The 25,788-nt window shown below is 38.7% G+C and overlaps 1 protein-coding gene across 4 annotated transcripts in view; it reads right to left on the bottom strand.

Annotated features, from left to right (window-relative positions):
- Nucleotides 1-25,788, bottom strand: part of REPS2 (RALBP1 associated Eps domain containing 2) — a 199,946-nt gene that overhangs the window by 122,015 nt on the left and 52,143 nt on the right. For 2 of the 4 annotated variants that reach the window (XM_012784718.2, XM_012784716.2), the window contains exons 2-5: nucleotides 23,653-23,776; nucleotides 9,605-9,753; nucleotides 6,741-6,867; nucleotides 869-966 (exon numbers count right to left, since the gene is read on the bottom strand). In XM_012784718.2, the coding sequence (XP_012640172.2) occupies nucleotides 869-966; nucleotides 6,741-6,867; nucleotides 9,605-9,753; nucleotides 23,653-23,776 (498 nt within the window). The remainder of the gene's footprint in view (nucleotides 1-868; nucleotides 967-6,740; nucleotides 6,868-9,604; nucleotides 9,754-23,652; nucleotides 23,777-25,788) is intronic. The other 2 variants (XM_012784719.2, XM_012784717.2) reach the window with 1 other exon arrangement.

Here is a 25,788-nt window from a genome sequence, read left to right as displayed (position 1 = left end):
CCTTCTTCCTGAGTTATACAATTGAAATGTTATACAAACCGCCCCACTTCCTCTTATCTTTAGTGTCAAATAGTAAACCCAGTTTTTTGGTAATTTCTCTCATGTAGACGCGCACACACACACACACACACACACACACACACACACACCCTTCTTGGAAAATATAATTTCCCTAGTACAGGACCCAGAGATACTACACAAGACAATAGCTGCAGACACAGGAAAAAAAATAAGAGCTCTTTATCCAAAGGAAAACACTGGAGAAAGGGAAGCTGAAAATGTCTAAGCTGTGGTGTAGCCAGGAGAAGCTGAGATGTCACCTGTCCTTTTGCCCTAATATTTCTTTTGTATCTATTACATTTAGGAAATAGTAGCTGCTGCCACTTGTAAAACAGCTGTTCTCCAAAGAGCACTGGCCTAAGCACTGAGAGAGAATACAGAACTCTTTCTGCCTTCCAAAAGTTTAACACATAATTGGAGGCACAAAACAAATGTTAACTATGTGCTAAATGAGTAACAATAAAGAATAAGACAGACACAAGATAGGCTGCCTTAGAAAAAGTGAAGCTCTCCTGGAGATGGTGCCTAATGTTTAGGTAGATTGAAGGTAGAATGCCATTTTAGACATACTAAGATCAAGAACCAGCCTAGTTTATTCTAGAGACACCGAGAAGGGATAGAAACATACATAGCAGAAAATATTTAGGAAAATATACAAGCAACAGAACAAGAAGCACAGTATTTACATAAGAAGGTAGTTTTATAACTTCCTTGCAATGAAAAAGATGGCTCCTCAAAAAGCTATGTCCCCAAACTCCAAAGCTTGTCTCCACTCTCCCATTGGCATAACCCCAATATCATCACTTACCCGGATGAGAGATGCCTGATGCCGAAGGGGCTTGGATCCTGAGCCCCCTGATGAGGGTCCCTCAGGCTGGACAAGGGGCTGTCGAGCTTCATAAGGAGCTGAAACAGCAGGAGGAAAAATCAGCATGGTAAGCAAAGAGTACACCCAAAAATTGTGATGTCACACTCAAACTGATACGGTGTCTGCTTTTCAGGGAAGAACTGACAACAGAATTATATGCTCAGAGGTCCACCTAGGACAAACAAACCCCAACACTCTTAGGCACAATTTCACTAAGCAATCTAAAGACACTCAACCAATTGATGATAAGGCAGAAAATATTTACACTGGGTTGATATTAGGAATAAACTGTAAGGGGGAACAGAACCTCAACTTGGATAGAAAACAACAAGTAGAGCAAGAAAAGTGCCAAATTATAAGTGTCCAAATTCTAAATAAAAGGTAAATTCTATACACATCCCCCATATAAATGCCTTCCATTTATCATCCATCCCTCAAGAAGAAAATTAATATGCATTTTGAACACTAAGAATCAACATTATCATTTATTTTCTTTTTGAAAAATAAATGGCAGTGTTTTCTTTATCAGAATGTAAAACCAAGAAGAGAAACATACAAAAGTAAATATATATATTTTATGTTTATTATTCTGTTATTCAATAACTAAACTATTTAAAAATAATTTTGCTACATTTTGAAAAAGTTTTTAAGCCACAAAAATGAATGTATATTTTACTCCTTTTATTTCCACAAGACTTAATAATGACCTTGCCAATATAGCAGGGAGACAGTTAAGCATAACCAGGTGATATTCAGGTCCAACAGAAAGGAGAAATTATCACCGAAGTAGAAAACTATTTCTCATTTCTGTACAATAACAATTCAAATTTTTTAAAGTATATAAATAAGTAAAATGTTTTCTTTCTGTAGCTTACTTATAAATAAAGTTAGGTGGAAAGCAGAGTAGCCTATTATGGCACCATGGTTAGCATAGTTTAATCTTTTTAAAGAAGGTACAACAATAGCACATCAAGAAAGAAAAATCACTCGGGCTCACATCTGGTTTTTGTATTTCTTCCTAGCAACTGGAATACAACATTGTAACACATTAAAATACATTAACACACATGAAAATAGCAAAATGATTGCCTAGCAAACCATTAAGTGGATTTTCAGAACCTGCTAAGAATGAGTAAAAATATAAAAACTGCAAAAGAAACATACATAGAAGAGCACGTAATCTAAATCTTAAAAAGTAAATCTCAGCTGGTAGGCAGGCATTGTCTTCTGAGAAGTAGGATTTTAGAAATCATTCCATGTTGATGGAACACCGAATTAAACCCTTAATACTGAAAGGTTCTAAACACAGTAAACAGTAAACAGCTTGGTGGGGTCCCAGTGGTCACGAGCTTTCCCTGAGAAGCAAACCCCAAGTGCCTCTGCTAACCATAAGAGTTTCTACTGCCCAGGAGAGACACATGGGGAGGAGGCCACCATCTGGCTCTTGGCTCCTGTCCCTCAGCTACAAGGGCCTTCCCTTGGAAGAGACAGATATATCTCATCAGTAAGGCTTGGATGAAGACTCAGCTGCATGGGGGGCTATTTGGGGGGAGGCAGATTTTCTCTTCCTGCTGTGTGAGAAGCCTGGGCTGGCCAAGTCTGCCTGCGACTGGAAAGGTGAGTGTCTGAAACCCATCCAGTCACATATCTAAGACATGTGCCCTCATCTGCTATATCAGTAACAAAGCTGATATCCAAGCCAATATCGGTCTGACTTCTGGCTGCTTCCTCAATTGGATCTGAACTCTGGAAGTTAAAAGGTAGATATTATTTATTGCCTTGACTCTCCTTCCTCCTAAATGAAACCCAAAACATGCAACTCAATGCAAAACAAATAATTCTTCAATCCCCTTACAAGAGATTTAATAAGGAACTAGAAGTACCATCTTTCTCCAAAGGGTGGAGTTAAAAAAAAAACAAAACCCTAAAGATTCATCACTCTGAAATTCAGTGTTAAACTAGAACTCTGGAAGTTTCATATACACCTACCGTAAGACTCAGCAAACTCCACTTCTAAGTACTAGGGAAATGACAGCATATGTCACAAAAAGATTCATACACAGATGTTTATAGTATCTTTATTCATAATAGCCAAACACTGGAAACACTCACATGTCCAGCAACAGGAGAATGGATCATCAAATTGTAGTGTATTCATATGATGGAATACTACTGAATAATAAAAAGGAACCAACTACTGGTACAACAATATGGATAAATTTCAACCATTATGCTGAAGGAAAGATGGCAGACACATACAAGTACAGTCATTCTGTGAAATAATGTCTTTCACAGCAACTTGGATGGAATTGAAAGCCTTTATCCTAAGGGATGTATCCCAGGAATGAAAAAACAAATACCGCATGTACTTACTTATAAGTAGGAGCTAAGTGATGAATATACGTAGTCATACAGAGTAGTATAACAGACTTCGCAGGCTCAAAGGGGTGGAATAGAAAGGGTATGAAGGATCAAAAATCTACCTATCAGGTACAATGTATACTATTCGGGTGACAGGCACACTAAAAGCCCCGACTTTGTTGATAACTAGAATCTATATAGAATTCAGGAAAATCAGCAAGAAGAAAATCAAACAACCCCATTAAAAAGTGGGCAAAGGACATGAACAGAAACTTTTCAAAAGAACACAGACTAATGGCCAACAAATATATGAAAAATGGCTCAACATTTCTAATCAGGGAAGTGCAAATCAAAACCACAATGAGTTATCACTTAACTCCAGTGAGAATGGCTTTTATCAAAAATAAATAAATAATAAATAAAATGTTGGCATGGATGCGGAGAGAGAGGAACACTCCTACACTGCTGGTGGGACTGCAAATGAGTACAACCTCTGTGGAAAGCAATATGGAGATACCTCAAAGAGCTAAAAGTAGAACTACCATTTGATCCAGCAATCCCACTACTGGGCATCTATCCAAAGGAAAAAAAGACATTCTATAAAAAAGACATCTGCACTAGAATGTTTATAGTAGCACAATTTACAATTGCAAAGAAGTGGAAACAACCCAAGTGCCCATTAATACATGAATACATTAATAAAATGTGGTATACGTATACCATGGAGTTCTACTCAGCCACAAAAAACAGTGGTGATCTAGCACCTCTTGTATTATCCTGGATGGAGCTGGAGCCCATTCTACTAAGCGAAGTCTCACAAGAATGGAAAAACAAGCACCACATGTACTCACCATCAAATTGATATTAACTGATCAACACTATGTGCACATATAGCAGTAACATTCATCGGTGTCAGGCAGGTGGGAGGGCGGAGGAGGGGATGGGTATATTCACACCTAATGGGTGTGGTGTGTACTGTCTGGGGGATGGACATGCTTGAAGCTCTGACTCAGGTGGGGCAAAGGCAATATATGTAACCTAAACATTTGTACTCCCATAATATGCTAAAGTAACAAAATAAAATAAAAGCCCTGACTTTACCATTATGCAATTCATCCATGGATCAAAAAACTATTTGTACTCCCTAAATCTATTGAAATTTTTTTAGAAGCATAGTCATTCTGTATGTTTCCATTTTCATGACATTCTAGAACAGGCAACACTAATCAATGGTGATAAAAATCAGAACAGTGCTTGGATTGAAGAGCAGAGGGTGATCGGACAGAGGCATCTCTGGCATGATGGAAGTGTTTTTTGGTTTTTGGTTTTGTTTTGCTTTGGTATTTTTGAGACAGAGTCTTACTCTGTCACCTGGACTACAGTGCAGTGGCATGATCTCAGCTCACTGCAGCTTCAAACTCTAGGGTTCAAGCGATCCTCTTGCCTTAGTCTCCCGAGTAGCTGGAACAACAGGTGTATTCCACCCCACCTAGCTAATTTTTTCTATTTTTCATAGAGACACGGTCTCGCTCTATTGCTCAGGCTGGTCTCAAACTCCTGGCCTTAAGCGATCTTCCTGCCTCAGCCTCCCAAAGTGTTAGAATTACAGGCATGAGCCACCATGCCCAGCCAAAATGTTCTATTCTTGATCAAAGTGGTGGCTATATGGACATATCCATTTGTTAAAACTCAAATTGAAGATTTAAAACATGTGCATTTTATTATATGTAAATTTTACCTCACTTTTTAAAAAGTATAAAAAGGAATGAAGGCATGCACAGCCTCGGCATAGGCTGTTGAGAGTCAAGAAAGACGGAGAGAAGCAAGTTGCTTCCTTGCCACTGGATGAATGGAAGCCCAACTTGGATGGAATGAGGAGAGAATGGGCATGAAGGAGGGAGGGAGAGAGAGGGAGGGGGAGGGGAGAGAGGGAGGAGGGAGAGGGGGAAGGGAGAGATGGAAAGGAGAAAGAGGGGGAGGAGGAGGGAGGGAGGTAGGAGGGGGAGGGGGGAGAGGGGGAGGGAAAGAGAGAGGGAGAGAGGGAGGGAGGGAGGGAGGGAGGGAAGGAGGGAGAACAGACAAGGTTTCTAAGGAATATCAAAAGTAGAACTTGATGATAGGCTGACTCAACAGAACAAAAACAGATTCACCTGTGAATTATTAATTAAAAAAACAACTTTCAAACCCAAATAAGATCAGAAACAGAAAAACCACTTCTAAAAATAGGGATATCAGGCAGGAGAAACAATAAAAGGAAAATGAAGAATTCTCAACTCTATTTAGTTTGCAACACCAATGGGATATTCGAGTTGCAGGACAGTGATTTTTTTGTTACTATCCATTAGCAACACAATCTTGAATGTGCATGGAACTTAATCTGGAAACATACTTTATGCTCATGTTCTCACTTAATCCTCATTAACAACCCTGTAGGATACTGTTACTACACTTTAAGAGAGGAGAGGAAATCATAATTTGGAGAAGTTAAATGGCTTGCCCAAAGTCCTACAGCTAGTTCACACCTTCTGTTTCCAATCAGAAGCTACTGCCATTATGCTACACCTGCTTCTCTGTGCAAGAGTACAGCCTCTCTTTAATTCAGCCTAGCACACATTTTTATTTTTGTGTCCTTCTAGAAGTCGCCACTATTTTCAATGCAGCAAAAACCTGTAGAAACTGGGTCATTTGGGGGCAGAGCCCACAAAATTAAAAAGGAGGGGTTACAGAAACCCAATTCTAAAATACCTTTAATTGGTCATATCTTAAAGTAGGACTCAGAACCCCAGGAGGACAAGATGCTGCAGTGAATTTATGGTGCTTTAAGCACTGCAGCCTGAGCAGCCAAGTCTGCAAGTCATCCTCAGAACCAACTAACGTATTTTACCACTAACAAGGCCAGCAGAGCATAAATGTGAACAAGAAAGCAACCCCGAAACTATGCATGTTACATACGTCTCAGCAAAATGCTACCCCTAGCATTTCCTTTATCCTATTCCAAAACACAAGACCTATATTATTTTCATTTATGTGCTCAGTCTTTAAAGGTTGGATCACCTCTTTTGCTTCTGCATAGTTACATTTTTTAAGAAATTTCATGAAAGCAGTTAATATATAAATGTTTGGTTTCTGTGCAGAAAGGCATAACAATTTCAAAAAAATACAAACCCTTAACATGCTGTTTAATGAAATCTGTATATGAAAGATTAAATCATCTAAATAGTTGTTTACGAGCCTAAAAATGAACTAGTATCTAGGACAGAAAAGCATTATTGCGATATGTTTAATTCCTTTTTTAAAGAAACCTTGAGAATATAAAATTAAACTAAGCCATGTTTCCATAGACAGGAGTAATTAAATCAGGAAATTAAGCAGCTGGTGGCATTGCTGCCTGGTAGATTAAGGCATCTATAAGACACTGCCTGGGACAGCTGGTCCCCAGGTCGCCTCTTACCTGGATGCATCTGTTCTGTGCTGCTCCGCAGTTTGCTGTAGCCATGGCTCAAGGGCACCCTCTGGTAATGAGGCGGAGAAGAAGGAGGGGAAGCAAGGGGTGACATCGTAGGAGACTGTGTTTCCTGCTTCAAAGAACCAGAGCAGAGTTCAGAGGCAACCACTGGAGAAGCCCCGCATTCTAAGCTGCAGTCAGGAAGCATAATGCAACTCTACTGCTGGTGACCCGGCTAATTTAACAAATGGGGGGAAATGTTTTCACAAAAATGCAGCATGGTTAAAAAGCAGTGTCTGAGGATTCGAGTCTCCCAGAGAATAAAGTCTCATTGGTGCTGAGTTACCGAAATTACTGAAACCAGCCTGAAACACTGAGTTATTCCAATAATATTTTCCTTTGAGAAATGAAAGACACTGATCACATGAAATAACATTCATACCCCGCCAATTGTGATCTCTTTGTGGATAGATTCAGTTTTCATTCTTTAACAAAGACTCCTATTTCCTGAATTTATACTTATCAACTCTTGCAACAAATGTAAATATCAAAATATATTTAAATGCTTAATGCTAAAATATTCTTGGAGTTTACTATGCCAAAGTAAAATAATAGTTTTTTTTTCATAATGACAGACCACAAAACAACTCATTGTGAGTAAACCACTCCAACTAGTTTACTCCTAAATGCTAAGATGAAGGCTTAACAAGTTACAATTTGAATCCCAATTTGAATATGAACCTGATATAGGACCCTCGGCAAGGTAAGAACTATTAACAGAAAAAAAGCCAAACTCTATAAAATAATTTTTAAAAGATTTATTCTGAGCCAAATTTGAGGACCATGACCCATAGCCACGCCCAAGAAGCCTCGAGCAAGTGGACTCACTGTGGCTGGGTTACAGTTTGGTTTTATACATTTCAGGGAGACAGGGGTTACAGGTAAAGTCATAAATCAATATGTGCGAGGCATACATTGGTTTGGCCCGAAAAGGTGGGCCATCTCAAAGCAGGGCCTACAGGTTATAGATGGGTTTAAAAATTCTTTGACTTGTAATTGGTTAAAGACGTGAAGCTTTGTCTAAAGGCTTGGAATATTCTAATTTAAGGAGTTGTTTATCAGGGACAAGCCATCAGGACATATATTTGTTGTGTAAATTGAGGACCTGCAGGATTGTCTTACATACCCTTAGGCCTATTAATGAGTAACAAAGGATGTCCCCAAGAAAGGAGGGGGGCATGAAGAGGCATGTCTGACCTCCCTCCTCCTGGCAGGCAATTTAGTTTTAGGATATTCCTTTGGCCACCAGGGGGTCCATTCAGTCAGCCGGTGGGGGGGTAAGCCTCATTACCTCAAGCCTTATTTTAGTTCATACAACCTTACCTGCTGCTGGGTCTCCTCTTTTATTTTTAAACACTACCAGTAGAATGGTAACTTTGGAGGACCCAAGTAACAAGGAAACTGTTTTTAGCAACATAGAGACTATATAGGCTCCCTTAGTCTAAAGAGAAATATGTAATCTGAGATACTGATCAAATACTCTTCAAGAAAAATGAAAATATATTTGCTCTGAAGAGTGAGCTCACACCCATAGATTGGGTTGGCCTAGCATAAACTCAGCCTAAAGTGAAAAGATGTGTCCTCATTCACACAGCCAGGACTGGGCCTAGAAATTTCCCAAGGCATCAACCACCACAGGAGAGTGGATCCTCATTCCTCTCCAAATGCTAATAGGAAAACATGCCAAAGAATACTGATTGAAAATTCCTATAACCCCCCTTTTTTAATATATTCCTAAAGAACTAGCTTCAAATGAGTCACAATTATGAAAGAAACAGTACATGGAATTGTTTAACAGCATGTGCTATACCTCCCTTAACTATAAATATAAAATTTCTAAAGCAACACCTCATATATCCAACATCATCAGGGTAAGGCATATAAGTTAGTTTTCCAACACAATCCTTTAATATTCATTGTATTTTTAAAATATTTTGATTCAGTTCTTAAAATATAACAAATGTCTATCTTATAGAAGTCACTGTGTCAAATATAATTTGACTTCTCTACATGATTCAGTATCTTTATTAGAAGTAAGAGCTGTACCTGGATGTCTTCAGGGTTTACTAATGTATAGACTATTTACCTCTTTCTGATAGGCCCATTCTTCCAGGATTTTACACTTTTGTCAATACCAATCACCATCTGACTACTGTAATTAATAGTCTAATTTTAAAAACCCATCCCCCCTATTCTGGTTCTAAACCTGCTAAATGGGTTATGGCAACATTTCCCAAGATGGCATTCCAAATATGTTCCCCAAGAAAGGATTTCCCAGTGAAAGAAGTTTACAAAACACAGATCTCTGGGTCTCTTCATTACAGAGCTTCTCAGGGCCTTTACTGGGCTAATGTGCTCTATGAATTTCCAAGACTGAGGATTTAGTCTCTCCCCCAATAATGAGACATGAAGCAGCATTCTCCAAATGTATTTAACCGGAGAAATCTTTTCTCCAGACTTCTTTTTGGAGGAGAGGACCTATTAAAAACTCCTAGAAGTTACATTTCAAAGAACCCCGATTTAGAAAACCACTGACCTAGAGAAATCAAGTAAGTGCATTAAATCAGCAGCTTTTTAGACATGATTCTACTTTAAAGTAAGCTCCAAAGGGCCCATGGGTGGCTCGTGGTAATTCCTATACATCAACCCCTTTTTCCTGCTAGGAGGAAACTTTACTGGCTCACTACCAAGTCTGCAATTGTGTATTCCAGATGGTGAGATTTGCTGGAAGCTTAACAGCAAGTATGAAGCCCTGCTATGTAAGGTTTCATGGTCAGAATCAAATGAGCATGCCTGATCAGACTGTTTACCTGTTTATCCTCATCGTCCGTTCTCTTGAAGGAATTTTTTTCCGTGGTTAAATATGGAATCTGAGCCTTAGTTCCATGCAGCTCAGCTGGGTTTCCAAATCGTATCTCACCATCATTCTTTGACATCATAAAGCGAGGCAGAGGCAATTCTTTAGGACCAGAAATGAGAGAGGCTCAAGTGAGATTTTATTTAAACACTGCAAAAAGGGGAACTCAATGGCCAAAAGATGAATCATTTTGGAGGAAAAATTCCAGAGTACTAAATATAGATTAAATTTTGATTTAGACACAATGAGGACTCCTATAATAATGTCATGATAGAAAAATGCTACAGTTTCATCAAGGTATTCTGGCTTAACATTTTTCAATGTTGCCAAATTATCGCAGAACAAATTGAGGTTTGAGACTGATCTCTCACTTTATCCTTTAGTCCAACAATCAAGACACTGTATAAATATAATAACAAGTGACAAATGGTAGCAGGTAAAACTTACATAGCACTTAAACATGCCAGGCACAGCATTAAGGATCAAATTAACTCATTTAATCCTCACAACAACTCTGTAAGATAAAACTATCATTATGCTCCCTTTACAGCTGTGGAGACAGACATGAAGGAGCCAAGTAACGTCTCCAATATCAAACAGCTCATCTGTGGCAGAGCCAGGGTTCGAACCCAGGCAAGCTGGTTCTTGACCAGTGCCCTACAGAAAAGTCCTTCATTCCCAAGGCAAACTTACTGGGTAGAACAGTTTCTCACCCTATATATACGTTAAGGGATTTTCAAACTCAATCTATAGTTGTCTTTTTGTAATGGAATAAGCAAAATGATATCAAGTCAGAGCAATCAATTAATGTTCAGCCAGATTCTACTGTCAAAACTATTCGCCACTCACACTGATGCAAAGAGCTGAAATGTGACAGTCTGGTATATTTACTTATCTTTCAAATTTCTGACAAACCTATCTTGAAAATGGAAATGATGCTTTGGCACCCTTCTAGTTCTCAGCACAGCAAATCACACGCAATCATATAGCATAAAGACCTATAAAAATGGGGACAATATTATGGATTATGCATAATCATTCGCATCTGTATCCATTGTTCAGGATGATACTCATCAGTGTGCCTTTGCTCTTCCATCAACTCTCTATTCCAGAAACACAGCTGCACTTCCAATGATTGATGCTGTGCTAAAGCCAGAAAACATCTTAGCAACAGCAAGGAAGTATCCGAGCTCTCCAGGCAAAGAAGGCCCCTGGTTCTCTAATATCCACATCATGTTTATTTTTAGTTGCTATGTCCACATTTGATTCAAAGAATCAGGCAAGATGACAAATCTCTGCATGATCAATCAGCCAAAGGCCCAAGAGACATAAATAGAGTAACCAATATGGAAAATTAAACCAAGACTCTGCTCTAAAAAGAGGATGACCACCATTTTTAATTTTTTAATGTTTCCCAACCTCAGGCAGCTCACCAGCATTCAAAGCAGGAATGGGCTTCAAATGCAAAAAAAGCAAGAGAATAAACTCTAGATTCTCAGTAAATCAAATATAAACTAATCCTATGGTTCTGTTCTGAGAAAGATATTTGTTTCAGCTCAGTCTGCAAAAAGGATCTAAAGAGATGGAACAAGATCACATAAAATAATTTGTACCCTGATCTGCCCACTAGAGGATGGCTGTCTTGAGAGAGAGAAAAGAAAGAAATACTTAGTATTTATAAACTCCCTGGCCAGTGTTTCACTAGCATTCAACACATGACTCCAGGGAACAATGGAATACAATCATGATATTATGAATATCAATTATTATACTAGGACTTCAGTCAGGCTCCCAGATACCTTTTAGAATATTGTCACTTCATACATTCTTCCCCCTTGGCTATGGCATTTCTCTAGAACTGTTCCTCTAGGAAACCACCTCTCTCCCCTAGACAGCCACCAAACAGCAAAAGACAAATACAGCTGAACTTCTCTTATACTTTCTTTGGTCATGTAGTTTTAAACAACTCTCATTTAACAGAATTGTAACCATACATAAAAATATTCTTATCATTGAACATTTTCATAAAGGTGCCATTTCCCTTAAGCTGCTACAAGCTTTTACAAAGGAAAATGTAAAAGCAGTTTATAAATTTTCAATCTGAATGTTTTTCCTATTCATTAGTACACCAAATTTGATAGTGAAACTTTATTAGAAAATTAATCAATAAAGTATCTGTTATACCTGTGGTCCCCAACCCTTAGGCCACACATCACCACCTGAGCTCTGCTCTCTCCCTTCCTACTCCGCCCTCCCCCCATGTGGAATAATTGTCTTCCATGAAACTTAGGAATTGGGTCACACAGAAGGAGCTTCATCTGTATTTACAGCTGCTCCCCACTGCTCGCACCACCGCCTGAGCTCTGCCTCAACCCCGCCTCCCCTGCCCCAGCCCCTGTCCCCGTGGAAAAACTGTTTTCCAAGAAACAGGTCCCTGGTGGCAAAAAGGTTGGGGACCACTGTGCTATACAATGACATATGTCAGTAATCACAGAAAGTGGTCTGTTGGTCTGTTTGTAGTAGTTGGTTAGAACCTTACTTCCCAAGTTGAATTAAATTAACACACAGGAAACAAATGGAAAGTTCAAACTAAACGTTTATAGGGTCCAAGGAGACAATGAAAGTGGCCATCCAAGGCAACAATTTGTTTCATAATGGCATCTTAGGTTATATTCTTTGAATATAGAAACACCCTTTGTATATTAAATATAAAAGACTATTTTTCCCTTCCATGCCTCCCCCTTTTAAACATGCAATCCTCTAAAAAAAGTAAGGGAAAAATCCTTTGGTTTTCCATATTTGATGGAGACATAGACATGAGAAATACTTTAATTTCCTCTATCCATTAGCAAAAACATAAGCAGCATAAATGCGATAATAAATGGCAAGTGACATTGAGCCTCGTGAGCCAGACAACAGGGACTGGAGGATGCTGGGCAGACAGCCAATGTCCTGTTTAAAATGGTGGCCACTGTTTACTGTCCTTCAATGCTGTACACTAGAAATATAATGTAAGCCACATATATAATTGTGAATTTTATACTAGCCACATTAAAAAGTTTTTTAAAAAGTGAAATAAGACAGCCACAAAAAGACATGATTTCATTTAGATGAGGCATCAAGGGTAATCAAACTGAGAGAAACAGAAAGGAGAAGGGTGGTTGCCAGGGGCCGGCAGGGAGGGGAAGATGAAGAGTTGTTTAACTGGTACAGAGCTTCTATTTTACAAGGTGAGGTAAAAAGCTTCTAGAAATTGGTTACACAACAGTGTGAATATACTTAACACTACTGAACTGTACATTTAACAATGGCTAAGATGGGAAAGTTTGTTATTTCTATTTTGTCTCAATTAAAATTTTTTATTTTAAAAGGGGTAAAATTAATTTTAATCATCTATTTTGACTCAATATTATCATTTCAGCATGTAATCAACAAATTATTAATGAAATGCTTTACATTTTACATCATGTTTTCATACTAGATCTTCCAACTCCTATCTATGTGTTCTCTACCCTCCCTGCACAGCTAGCTTCGTACTCGCCACAGTTTCAGTGCTCAGTAGCCACGTGTGTTCCTCAAACTGGTTCGTGGTCTCTTGGCAATCTGGCATAGTTTGCAGTGTAAGGGGAGAGAATTAGGATAAAAGAGTTATTTATAAAACTAAATGTATTTGATTCTAAGACTTTTTTTGTTTCTCTTGTTAAGTGTCCTTTTATGAAATTGATGAGGTGTAATGAAACAGTACAGCTCTAGTCGTTCATTGCTATGTGGGAATGTGGCCATTGTGGCCAGAAATCTGTATTATACTAAGAAATATTATAATGTTAAATGTCAGCAACTAATTGATTTTTTTTAATTATGTAAAGGGTATTGCATATGGAGGAATAATTTATATAGTTCTTTAAGTATGCCATTTATTTTATTTTATTTTTTTTATTTTGGCATATGATGGGGGTACAGATTTTAAGGTTTCAATAAATGCCCTTTCCCCTCCTCCCCCCACAAGTCTGAGTTTCCAGCATGACCATCCCCCAGATGGTACACATCTCACTCATTATGTATGTATATACCCGCCCCCCTCCCCCCTCCCACCTGCCCAATACCCTATTACTGTAGTACCTATGTGTCCACTTAGGTGCTACTCAGTTAATACCAGTTTGCTGGAGAATATATCTGGTGCTTGTTTTTCCATTCTTGGGATACTTCACTTAGTAGTATGGGTTCCAGCTCTAACCAGGAAAATATAAGATGTGCTATATCACCATTGTTTCTTAGAGCTGAATAGTACTCCATGGTATACATATACCACATTTTATTAATCCATTCTTGTATATCATTTGAAGAGCTTTGATAAATATATATCCATGTAACCAACACCCAAATTAAGGTATAGAATTTTCTTTCACATTCCTTTCTAGTTAATCCTCTCCCCTTATTCTACCCAGCAACCTCTATACTAATTTCTAAACCTATAGATTATCTTTGCCATTAAAGAACTTCATAAATGAAATCATACTGTATTTGTCCTTGTGACTAGCTTCTTTCACAACATTATATCTGTGATAATTACCCAATAAACTGTATGCAGACATAGTTCATTCTTTTTCATTGCTATGGATTAATCCACTTTTAAAAATACATTAAAATTTTTATCCATTGTCCTATGATAAACATTTGGGCTGTATACAGTTTGGGGTCATTATGAATGAATAAAGCTGCTATGAAATTCTTATAAATGTTTTTTGATAGATGTGAATTTATTTATCTTGGATATATATCTAAAAACCAAATCCAGCCTGCTGCCTATCTCTGTATCTCCTATAAGTATGATGTTTGAATATTTGAAAAAAGTCAAAAGAAAAATAATATTTCATGACATGAAAATATGAGATTCAGGGTATATACAAACACAATGAGTGAGATGTGCAACGTTTGGGGGATGCTCATGCTTAAGGCTCTAACTCGAGGGGAGAGGGGGATATGGGCAATATTCATAACCTTAACATTTGTACCCCCATAATATGCTAAAATAAAAAAAAAGAAAGAAAATATGGGATTCAAATTTCAGTGTCCATAAACAAAGTTTTATTGGAACACAGCCTTCATTTACATAATGTCCATGGCTACTTTCATACTACAACAGAGTTGAGTAGTTGTGACAAAGATCATATGACTCACCAAGTCTATCTGGCCCTTTACAGAAAAAGTTTGCTGACCCCTGTTTTACACAACTCAATGGTTTAACTGAAATGTAGTCCTACTAAATCAACAAAATTGCATTTAACAGAAAACAAAACTATTTTACACTGCTTGGGGCTTTTTATTTAAATTTTAAATAATTTAATTAAAAATTCAAGTTCTCAGTCATACTAGCCAAACTTCAAGTGCTCAATAGCCAGCCACATGCGGCTAGTGGCTACCATATTGGATAATACAGTTCTAGATGCATGACAAAGGATTCCCGGATTTCATGCTTACAACGACCCTATAAGGCAAGTAGTATTGGTATCCCTTTTCTCCAGGTGAGTCACTTGAAATTCAAAGAGATTAAAGCACTTGCCTAAGGGTACACAAATAAGAGGGATGATAAAGCAAAATTAGGTAATCTATTGCTGGGACCCACACTCTTGGCCACTAGGCTGTACTGCCATACTGAAAACTAAAATTCTATTACAGATTTGAACATTTAGCATGAAATTGTGGCATTTCAGAGCTGAAAAATGACCTAGAAAAAATCTGCTCAAATATCTGCATTTTGCAGGTGATGAAATATGCCCAGGAAAGGGAGGGGAAGACTTCTCTTAGTCATGCAGCAATACAATGGCAGAGCTATGACCACAACAAAAACTCCTGCCTCCAGAGTCTCTACTCTCCCACTACTTTTTGTTGCCTATTCATTTAAATCAGCTACTTACAGGTTAACAAAAAATTATGCCAATAATGTTTTACAATTCCAAAATGAAGTCATTCCCACATCTTCCTGAAATTACTTAGGAAAAAAACACCAGGCAGTCTCATCGATCCAGGTCTGGGTTGATCAAAGCCTTCTAGCCTCCTATCTATTATCCTCCTATCTATCCATAAATCTGAAAAACCTCATCAATTTGGAAATGGATAGCTAGACAGCTAGATCAGGAGGGTAGAGATTAGAGTGGGAAGGGTGATCTTATAAATTTGGGGCAGGGGAGGGTGGTAAATAAGTTACATTTACTGGCCACACAATGGGCAGAACCCAGGAGTGAGCTAGGAGGTCAGTAATACACTGCACTCTGCTACCACCAGTCAGTCTCTCCTTTACTTCACCTCTTTGGGCCTCAGTTATCCTATATGTAAAAGGAGATTATCTCTAGGCCTCTTCCAACTTAAATCCTCTGTGTCCATCCCATATACTGTATTTCTCTGGTAAAAGGGCTCTTCGCTGGGCTCCATGAACAGGTTCTGGGGGGTCCAAAAACCCCTGAAGTTGAAGGCAACATTTTTTACATAATATCAATGTATATTTTCATGGTGAAATTCCAAGCTTTTATTACTACTAGATTGTCAAAGAATCCCATAACAAAGATAAACAAAAATAAATAAGGTTGGAAACTACTGCTCAGAAGGTTAGGGAAGACCTTTAAGGAGCAACAACAGAGTTAAAGACATGGGAATGGGGTAAAGGGGTAGGACCCCTAGAAAGCACAATTGGCCAGCTGTACAATGTGTCAACCTGCATAGGTGAACTTTGTCCAAAACAGCTCTGGGTCCCTGTAGCAAGGCTGAGAGAGAATGTGAAAGAAATTGCCAAAGGAAAGGGAGAGTGGGTTGAATGTCAGGCAGAAAGGCTGAGCTGACCTCGGCTTCATGGGAGATCTCAACACAGTATTTAGTACTCAAAATCCTATAAAAGTTGCCAACATTTAACATTGTCAAGAATGCTACCCCAAACTATTACCCATTACCAATTTCATAAAAGAACACTTAACAAGCGAACAAAAAAAAGTCTTAGAACTGAATACATTTAGTTCTATAAATAACTCTTTTGTCCTAATTCTCTTTCTTTCCACTGTAAACTGTGCCAGACTGCTACCAGATCACGAACCAGTTTGGGGAACACAGCCCCAGAGACCACATGAATCATGCCATCGCACTGTCAGGATTCAGAGGCTCCCAAAAGGACTATGGAAAAGAAATCAAGGAGTCTGTCACCTTGGATAAGAAAAAAAATTATGTCTTTATTTCCCCTTCTCTAACTGAAATTTCACATTTCTGTCAATTCTGCACGTGGGCAACAAACCACTGTAGTATCATTAGCAATACCTATAACTTTGTCACCCAGTTATAGATATCTTGAAGTACTGTTCAAGTTCATTACAGTTCATTGCTACTTTGAAAGTGTGGTAGCTATTTTGATCACTGTTAGATCTTTTATTTAACACATTAATAAAGAAGCATGTATACTGCTATATAACAATTTCTTTTAAATATTCAGTGTGACTATTTTAATATACTTGATTTCCTTTATAATCCTATGTCTTTGTATGCATTTAAAACATTATTCTGAGAAGGCATAGGTTTCAGATTGCCAAAGGGTTTCATGGTACAAAAAAGGTTAGGGACCCTACTTTAAATCCTGCTTAACCTACCCTCAGTCCTCACACATGGTCAAATCCAATCCCCAGAAAGAAGAAAGGTAACGGCAGCTCCCAGGGCAAATGTTTGCCACATGGTTTCCTCATAAAGAATTCTCTACTGCTCCTTAATTTTCACCTCCCCCTTCCTTCCATCCTCCAAGAAAGCTGTTTCACCATCTGTTTACCCCCAGCTCCAAGTAGGGTGAGGCTAGAGGGATGCCTACTGCCAACACTGAAGGAGGAACTTGCTATCAGGGTGGTATAAATGAAGAGTCAGCACTTGCACAACTCTGAAAATAAGTGCCCCCTTAAATCATGTGCCTTGTATCTTGCTGTACCCTAGTTCAGGCACTGCTAGTGTGACTAAAGATACAGTTTAAGGATAGCTCTTGAAAATGCGTGATGTGGCTTTCATGAGAAGTTATTCTCAACCTTTTCTCCATATAAGAATCACCAGGAGAGCTCTTAAAAATCCTGATGTTGGCAGGTGTGGTGGTGTGCACCTGTTGTCCCAGCTACTCGGGAGGCTGAGGCAGGAGGATCTCTCGAGCCCAGGAGTATGAGGTTGCAGTGAGCTATGATGACATCACTGTACTCCAGCCTGAGCAAGAGTAAGGTCCTGTCTCAAATAAATAAATAAATAAATAAATAAATAAATAAATAAATAAATAAATAAATAAATAAAGAGTTATAACTGATCTTATGTTAATACATAATAAAAATAATTTATGCCAGGCCAGGCACAGTGGCTGACACCTCTAATCCTAGCACTCTGGGAGGCTGAGGCAGGAGTATTGCTCGAGGTCAGAAGTTTGGGACCAGCCTAAGCAAGAGCAAGACCCTGTTTCCACAAAAAATAAAAAAATTAGGTGGGCTTCGTGGCACACATATATAGTCTTAGCTACTCAGGAAGCTTGCCTGAGCTCAAGAGCTTGAGGTTGCAGTGAGCTATGATGACACTATATACTCTAGCTCAAGTTACAAGGCAAGACTCTATCTCCAAAAACAAAAATCCTGATGCTCAGGCTGGACCCCAGACTAATTAAATGAGAATTTCTGGAGGTAGACTGGTATCTGTGTTTTTTATTTTGTACTTAGAGCTTTCCAGGTGATTCTCAAGTACAGACAAGGTTAGGAACCAGGGCCTGACAAGATGACAAAACCAAGATGACAGAAAGTCTGGGATGACTTCTGTAAAAGCCCGTCAGGAGTTGCAAGTGAATGTGAATTCCAAATGTTTCAGCTTATAGAGTGACATAAGATTAAGATGCCCTCTCGAGACAGAAATGAAAAGAAACTTCTCCAAAGAAGACAGAATAACGGCATGCAAATATATAAAGAAATGCTCAACTTCTCTAATTATTAGAGAAATGCAAATCAAAACCACAATGAGATACCACCTAACCCCAGTAAGAATGGCCTATATCAAGAAATCCCAAAACAACAAATGCTGGCGAGGATGCGGAGAGACAGGAACACTCCTACACTGCTGGTGGGACTGCAAATTAGTGCAACCTTTGTGGAAAAGAATTTGGAGATACCTCAAACAGCTAGAAATAGAAATACCATTCGACCCTGCAATAGCATTGTTGGGCATCTACCCAAAAGAGCATAAGTCATTCTATTATAAAGACATCTGCATCCGAATGTTTATAGGAGCACAATTCACTATTGCATGGTCATGGAAACAACCCAAGTGCCCATCAATTCATGAGTGGATAATTAAAATGTGGTATATGCTCACAATGGAATATTACTCAATCCTAAGAAATGACGGTGAGCTAGGACCGTTTTATGCTATCCTGGATTAAGCTTAAGCCCATTATCCAAAGTGAGGCGACACAAGACATGGAAAATGGGCTCTACATCTACTCGCCATCAAATTGGTACTGAATGATTAAAACTATGGTTTTCAAATGGTGGCAATGCTCACCAGGGATTCGGGGGAGGGGGGAGGACCCAATCTTAGGGATGTGGTGAGCATTTTGGAGGGGAAGGTCATAACTCTAACCCTTCTTAGGGAGAGGCAAAGATATACAATGTAACCAAAATGTCAAAAAAAACACAACAAAACTTTTTATCGGGTGGTGGGCAGGTGGTAGGGGAGAGGAGGAAAGGGGTGTATGCTTCCATAACGTATGTGATGCACACCACCGGGGGATTGGACACATCGGAGGGAGGGAGGGGGGACAGGGGCAATATTTGTAACCCTAACAGTATTTGTACCTCCATAATATGATGAATAAAAGAAAAAATTAAAAATAAAAAGATTCCCTCTCCATGCATAAACATTCATCTCTTCATTCATCCATTCATTCAACCAATATGCACCGAGTAAGTACCTACAATGCCCCATAATGCGGGGGTTACCAGGTCCTCTGCCCTTCCCCTTAGGCAAGCTAACTAGTGAGGAAGATAGACAAAAAAAAAAAATGAAACCTATAATGAATATTTACAAACTCTGCTAAGTGCTATCAGGAAACTGATGCTAGGAGAAAACAAAGTAGGAAGGAGTCTGCCCTGCAGAAGCAGGACTCAATAGGCCCACCAAGGATCACCTCACTTCCTAGGGATATGGACGTCTTCTGCCTTGACTCACTATTTACTCTTGATTACAATTCAATTTACTCTTGAATGCAATATGAGTGTATCTCATAATTTTGAAAGTGTAGATATTAACTTGTAGAAAACTGTTAGCTAACAAGTATTTCTTGTCTGATAGCAATGCAAATAAAGTTCATCTTAGAAAAGAGTACAACAGCCAAGTTGCACTTGTATTGCCCTAGAGGGCATTAATCAGTTTTATATGTAATTCAGCAACCCTATTCCAGTATCCTTTCTTTCCATGACTATAAATATTTCTAACTCTCTATACTTTCTTGAACCAGTTTTATTAATACCATATGCTAGTTCCTTCATTAGTGAATTCATAGGTAGGATGATGGGGGCAGTCTCTGAATCCTAAAGGTTGAGAAGGAGCCAGCCATGGAAAAAAGAAAGGAAGAGCAGATCCCTAGGTATCTGCCCTGTGGCAAGAAACAGATCACCCTGAAATGACTAGAAAGTCAGTGAGGATGGGGAACACATAGTGAACAAGGGGGAAAGATTTGAGATGAGCATAGAAAAGTAGGCAGGAATTGGATTATGCAGGGCCTTACAGATCAGTATAGGGACTTTGAAATGTGTACTAAGTGCAATAAGCAAAACACTGGAGAGTTTTAAGGAGGAGGATGAAATGATCTAATGTATATTTTTAAAAAATCACTCTTTCAAAAGCGGTAAAAAAGCTCACAGTAGAGAGGAGAGGATGCCAGGGCACCAATGACAAAAACATTGTGGTACCCAGGTGAGTGGCTGAAGATGGCCTGGTCTAGTCTAGTAGGTACAAATAGATGGAAGCAATAGGCAGTGAGGTTGGAGCCACACTGCCAGAACTTTTGATGGGCTCCAGTGGGGAGTGAGGGAAAAGGAGGAATCCAGGATGACTGCTGGGTTTCTGGCTTGAGCAGCTGTGGATGGTAGTGGCATTCACCAAAACGGGCAAGACTAGGGGTCAGAGGTTAACACCCACATCTGCACAGGTGCATGGCATTCGTGATATGAGGGTATCCACACAAAACTCCAAGTTATGATGCCCTGGGTATGACAGGGCTACCACGGTCTTTCAGATTAGGTTCTCACGGAGCATTCTCTTTGGCCTTCAAGATTTGTGTCATCAGACATTAAGCTAATGGATTTCAAGCAACAAACTGGAAAATTCTAAGTGGCAGCTCAAAGTTTGGCCCAATCTTGCCCCCTTTCTTATTCAACATATGCTGATTACAAATAACTTTTATTTAATAAATCTTTAAATGGAAGAAGATAATGCAGAATTAAGTCTGGGCACACTTAAGCCCTCAGAGGTAAAAGGCAGCATCAGTGTTTGTAAAATCCAACTGAGAAAGCCTTGTATTTGTGAAAAAGTGTTCATCCTTTACACAAGAGATAATTTCAACAATCCTTCTCCCCATTCCCAGGAAATTAAGCTGTCAATCTGGGCACCAATCAAGTAAAAGACATAAGTCTAAGTTAAAATAAGCAACAAAAGTATCAGAATTTTATTCTTGTATACAACAAAGCAGCTCTAACTTTTCCAGAAGATAAAGTTGGAAGATACTATACTAAAGCCTAATGACCATTTATAGTGGAATAAAAACTAACAATGCATACCACAAATCCAAATTCAATGTAATGTAACCTTTAATCAAAGCAAGTGACTACTATGCCTTGCAACAACAAACACCAAATGATGCTCCATCAAGAAACCTATTTCAGAAAACCAAATTCTGTCATACCAAGGGATGCCTTTGGGGTCCGATTTATTTCCCATTCAGAAAATATTCTGTGATTACAGATTAGAGTCAGCACCTCACTAAACAGAAAAGAATTGACAAAAGGCTATTTTACACAGCAATTAAGAACATGGAGACTAGAGGTGGAACTCCTAGTTCCGAACTCTACTAACCGTGTGTCCTTAGGTAAGTTACTCAACCTCCCTAAAGTTCAATTTCCACAGCTCTAAGATAGGGACCACAACAACTCCACAGTAGAGACTTGCAGTGCCCAGCCATAATCAGTTCTCTCCTTGCAGGCACATGAGAGAATTGTGTTCCCCGCATTTGTTCTGCAGTGAAGCAGATCCATGTGACAAAAGTTCTGGCCAATGCACTGTGAACAGCAGCAGCAAGTCACAACCAAGCCAAAGCATTTAACTGCTAGAGTGAGAAACTCTTTCCCTGTTGTGGCAATTGTGGGAACAGGTGTTGTGTTGGAGGTGCCACAGATGAAGCAGCCAGGATCACAGGGCTACCACATGGAGGGCAGCTGCTCTAGAGAGTCACTCTGATCCACTGCAAAGTGGGAGATGAACCTTTATCTGATTAAGGTGCTGAGATTGTGGTGGTGTTTATTATCGCAGCTTATCCTAAGCAATGCAAACTGACACAAGTACCTAATTTCCTAGGGTGTTGTGAGGGTTAAATGAGACAGTGCCTGGCACATACTAACCCCTTAATAAATAAAGATTATGATGACCGAGGCCTCCTGATGATTAGTGCGAAGGCCTTGGTCTCCCATGACCAGCTATGGCATGCTTCTCAGCTATTTGGATTGTCCTACAAGGACCCCATGGACTAACCATAAATCCTGAATCCACTTAGATGTCTACCAGAGACTTCACAGCTGTGAACAGCTCAGTGGTTTTAATCTCAAAATGAAGAAAAGAAAAAAGTTCCTGCATAGCTGTATGGCCATATAAAAGTAATTTGTATCACAGTGAATTATCAAAGGACATGAGTACATCCCTCAAATAATCACCTTCTTCATAAAGATTTTTAAAACGAATACTGAGGCAATAGAAGTAATGCTAATAGTTGGAGACTTTGCTTTTTATTTATTTTTGTTTGTTTGTTTGTTTTGAGTCAGAGTCTCACTTTATTGCCCAAGCTAGAATGCTGTGGCATCAGCCTCACTCACAGCAACCTCAAACTCCTGGGCTCAAGCAATCCTACTGCCTCAGCCTCCCGAGTAGCTGGGACTACAGGCATGCTACCATACCCAGCTAATTTTTTTTTTCTACGTTTTTTAGTTGGGCAATTAATTTCTTTCTATTTTTAGTAGAGACGGGGTCTCGCTCTCGCTTAGGCTGGTTTAGAACTCCTGACCTTGGGCGATCTGCCCACCTCAGCCTCCCAGAGTGCTAGGATTACAGGCATGAGCCACCGCGCCCAGCCGACTTTGCTTTTTAAATTGTGGAAAGTACTCAAGCATATAGTTGGTTGGGGGCAAGGATAGCAAGATAAGAAAATGTTAAATCAGAACTTTGAGAAGATAAATTCATTCTGACAAAATTTTGGTAGCCCTCAAGTACTTAATGGTCATCAGAACAGTGCTTTGGGAACTGGGAATTAAAGGATGAACATATCTGATGTGACTGACAGGGATGAGAGAGAGAAAAGGCACAGTTCCACCCAAACTCTCCCATCACTCCACCCCAATCCCTAACAGAGCTTTAAATGACATTATAGATACCTCAAGTGGAAAATTAAACTGAGTGTGATTATTTGCCACAGGCTCTACAATTCCTACCTCAGTCTATTCCTGCTAAAGAAGAAAATCTATTTTAATTGCAAGTCAGTTAAAAGGAACTAATCTCAGGTCACTCTCTGAATTTTCCCCCCATTTAAAAAAGAAAGAAAGTAAGCTACCTGTTAAATTCCCTTATTTTATTTTACAAAAGAGTTGGAGGAAGCAAGGAGAAATTCCACAAAAGTTTAAACCCACTAAAAATGGTTCTCATAAACAAGAAACTTGTCATGGACAATAAAACGTATAAATGCAAGATACTCACCACATTTAATACTTTCTATCCGAACAGGGAGGCCAGACTGTGCTGCAGCAATTAATTTCAGAGCAATGTAAAATTGTGTTGGACCGAAATAACCAACCCGCTTTGCACCACACAGTTCTGTGATCTGAAAACAGACAAGAAAAACGATGCTGAAAACCCCATTTCATAACAGGAAAATGAGAGAAGACATATGATGAAATCTCAAAGATTTCACAGCATAGCTAACCAAAAAGTCCCTTGAGAACCTATGTGTACACACTGGTGGGTTTCCTTTTCCTCCAGTATACAGGGAGGTTTTTAATTCAGATCATTAAGTTCTACCTACCTACTCGTGATGTTTCATCAAGACTGAGTAATTGATTATTCCTCCTCTTTCAAAGATAAAAATAAAGGTGACAAAGGATGGCTGTTACTCTTGTTACAAAGAAGAATGACTTTTTCAGGGGGTGGATTCTAATGTACAAAGTCTAGAAAGTCACTGGGATGAAAAAAGAACAGATTAGTCATTAACACGACTCGTGGATTATCCTAGTTTATTAAAATTAAGAGTGAATTAATTATTTGTATAAAGTTCTCAGGTAAAATAACTTCCTAATCATTGAAATTACATCCTGGGCGCCCAATTCAGAGGAATACACACAAATATTTTCAAGACATTGCGATAATTGTTGGTTCCCATCATATCACCTGCAACAAAAACATCCCTCTCCCCACCTAGATTGAACTCCAATGTTACTTCTCTGTAGCTCCTTCCCAAGCCTCCAGTCTAGTTTATTTTCCCAGAGTATTCTCAGAGTACTCGATTCAAATATGTATTAATGTCCATCACATGATACATTGTCTTGGATTTGTTTCAAAATAAAAGGGGAGGGAGAGAAGCTGGGGTGTATGGGTGAAATAGGCATAATCAAGAGTTAGTCATTGTTGAAGTTTGGTGGTGGGTTCATGGGGGTTCATTCTCCTATTCTCTGTACTTTTGAAATTCTCCATATTCATGTTTATTAATGTCTACTTTCACACTTATCACATTATATGATAATTATCTGTTTATCTCTGACTCCCATTAAAATGTCTTCTCTTCAAGGGCAAGGGGCAACTTCCATTCATCTCCTAGCAGAAGGATAGGCACCCAAGATACAATTACTAAATTCTCAATCAAGTAAATGAAGCCTACTCTCAAAAATAAAATGTAACTGAGTTTTATAATATATTCCTTATTATAAATATAATTACACATATTAAGCTATAGGCTAGGCTGTACATGGGAAAGAAGCACCAATAACATCAGTGTAGTTCCAATATCAAGATAGTTGCCTTGTAGAATAATTCCTTATATTAAGAAATTGTAATCCTTGGTATGTGAACAATTTAACAACTATATTTCAGTGAATGTCAATCTAGTAACCTTCAGTTATTCCTTTACCAAAACTACCATATCGAATTGGAAAGCTCTTAGTAAAGAGCTACTACTACCTGTAGTAACAGGTAGCTGAAATTGCTTAAAACATTTATTATGGTACTTGAAGATGAACACACTAATCTGACATTAGTAAACCACCTTATTTACCTTGGAATCTAGTGGTCCCATATCACCACGAGAATCACTGCTTTGGAGCCAAAGTAGAATATACACACATAAGCCTATAGGTAACTTTCCTTGCTCTTTGTATACCAAACCTCTAAGAGACCATGCCAAGAATTTTCTGAAATACTCAAGCCTCAAGGAAGAGAAAGAATCACAAACCTTTGTAAATTACACATGGAGCCTCATGAACCTGGGACTTCTCAATCAATAAAACAGGTTAATTTTGTAAGGTTTTTCCATTCATCAAGGTTCAAAACATTCTAAGTTTAAAATATCCATGGGAAAGCTCTAAATTGTGGGTAGAAATGGTTTAATGACATCTAAAGAAGATAAGGTGGTGGTTTATCCCAGATAGTCAATTAGCAGGAGGTGTCTTATATAGTAATAATTGCTCCTTCAAACAGTGCAAGTCACTGAGCTTTCCTCAAAATAAAGAAAAAAAAAAATGAAACGATCCCACTCTTCTTTAGTCTAAACTCCAAGCCTGTAACACTTCTCAGCTGGATCCATCTTTAGTTACATGTTGTGCAAATTTCTAATAAAGAATAAGA

The sequence above is a fragment of the Microcebus murinus genome, chromosome X (genome assembly GCF_040939455.1).
Source record: "Microcebus murinus isolate Inina chromosome X, M.murinus_Inina_mat1.0, whole genome shotgun sequence".
NCBI lineage: Eukaryota > Metazoa > Chordata > Mammalia > Primates > Cheirogaleidae > Microcebus > Microcebus murinus.
Note: the sequence above shows the minus strand (reverse complement) of the source record. Positions and strands in the feature narration are given on the sequence as shown.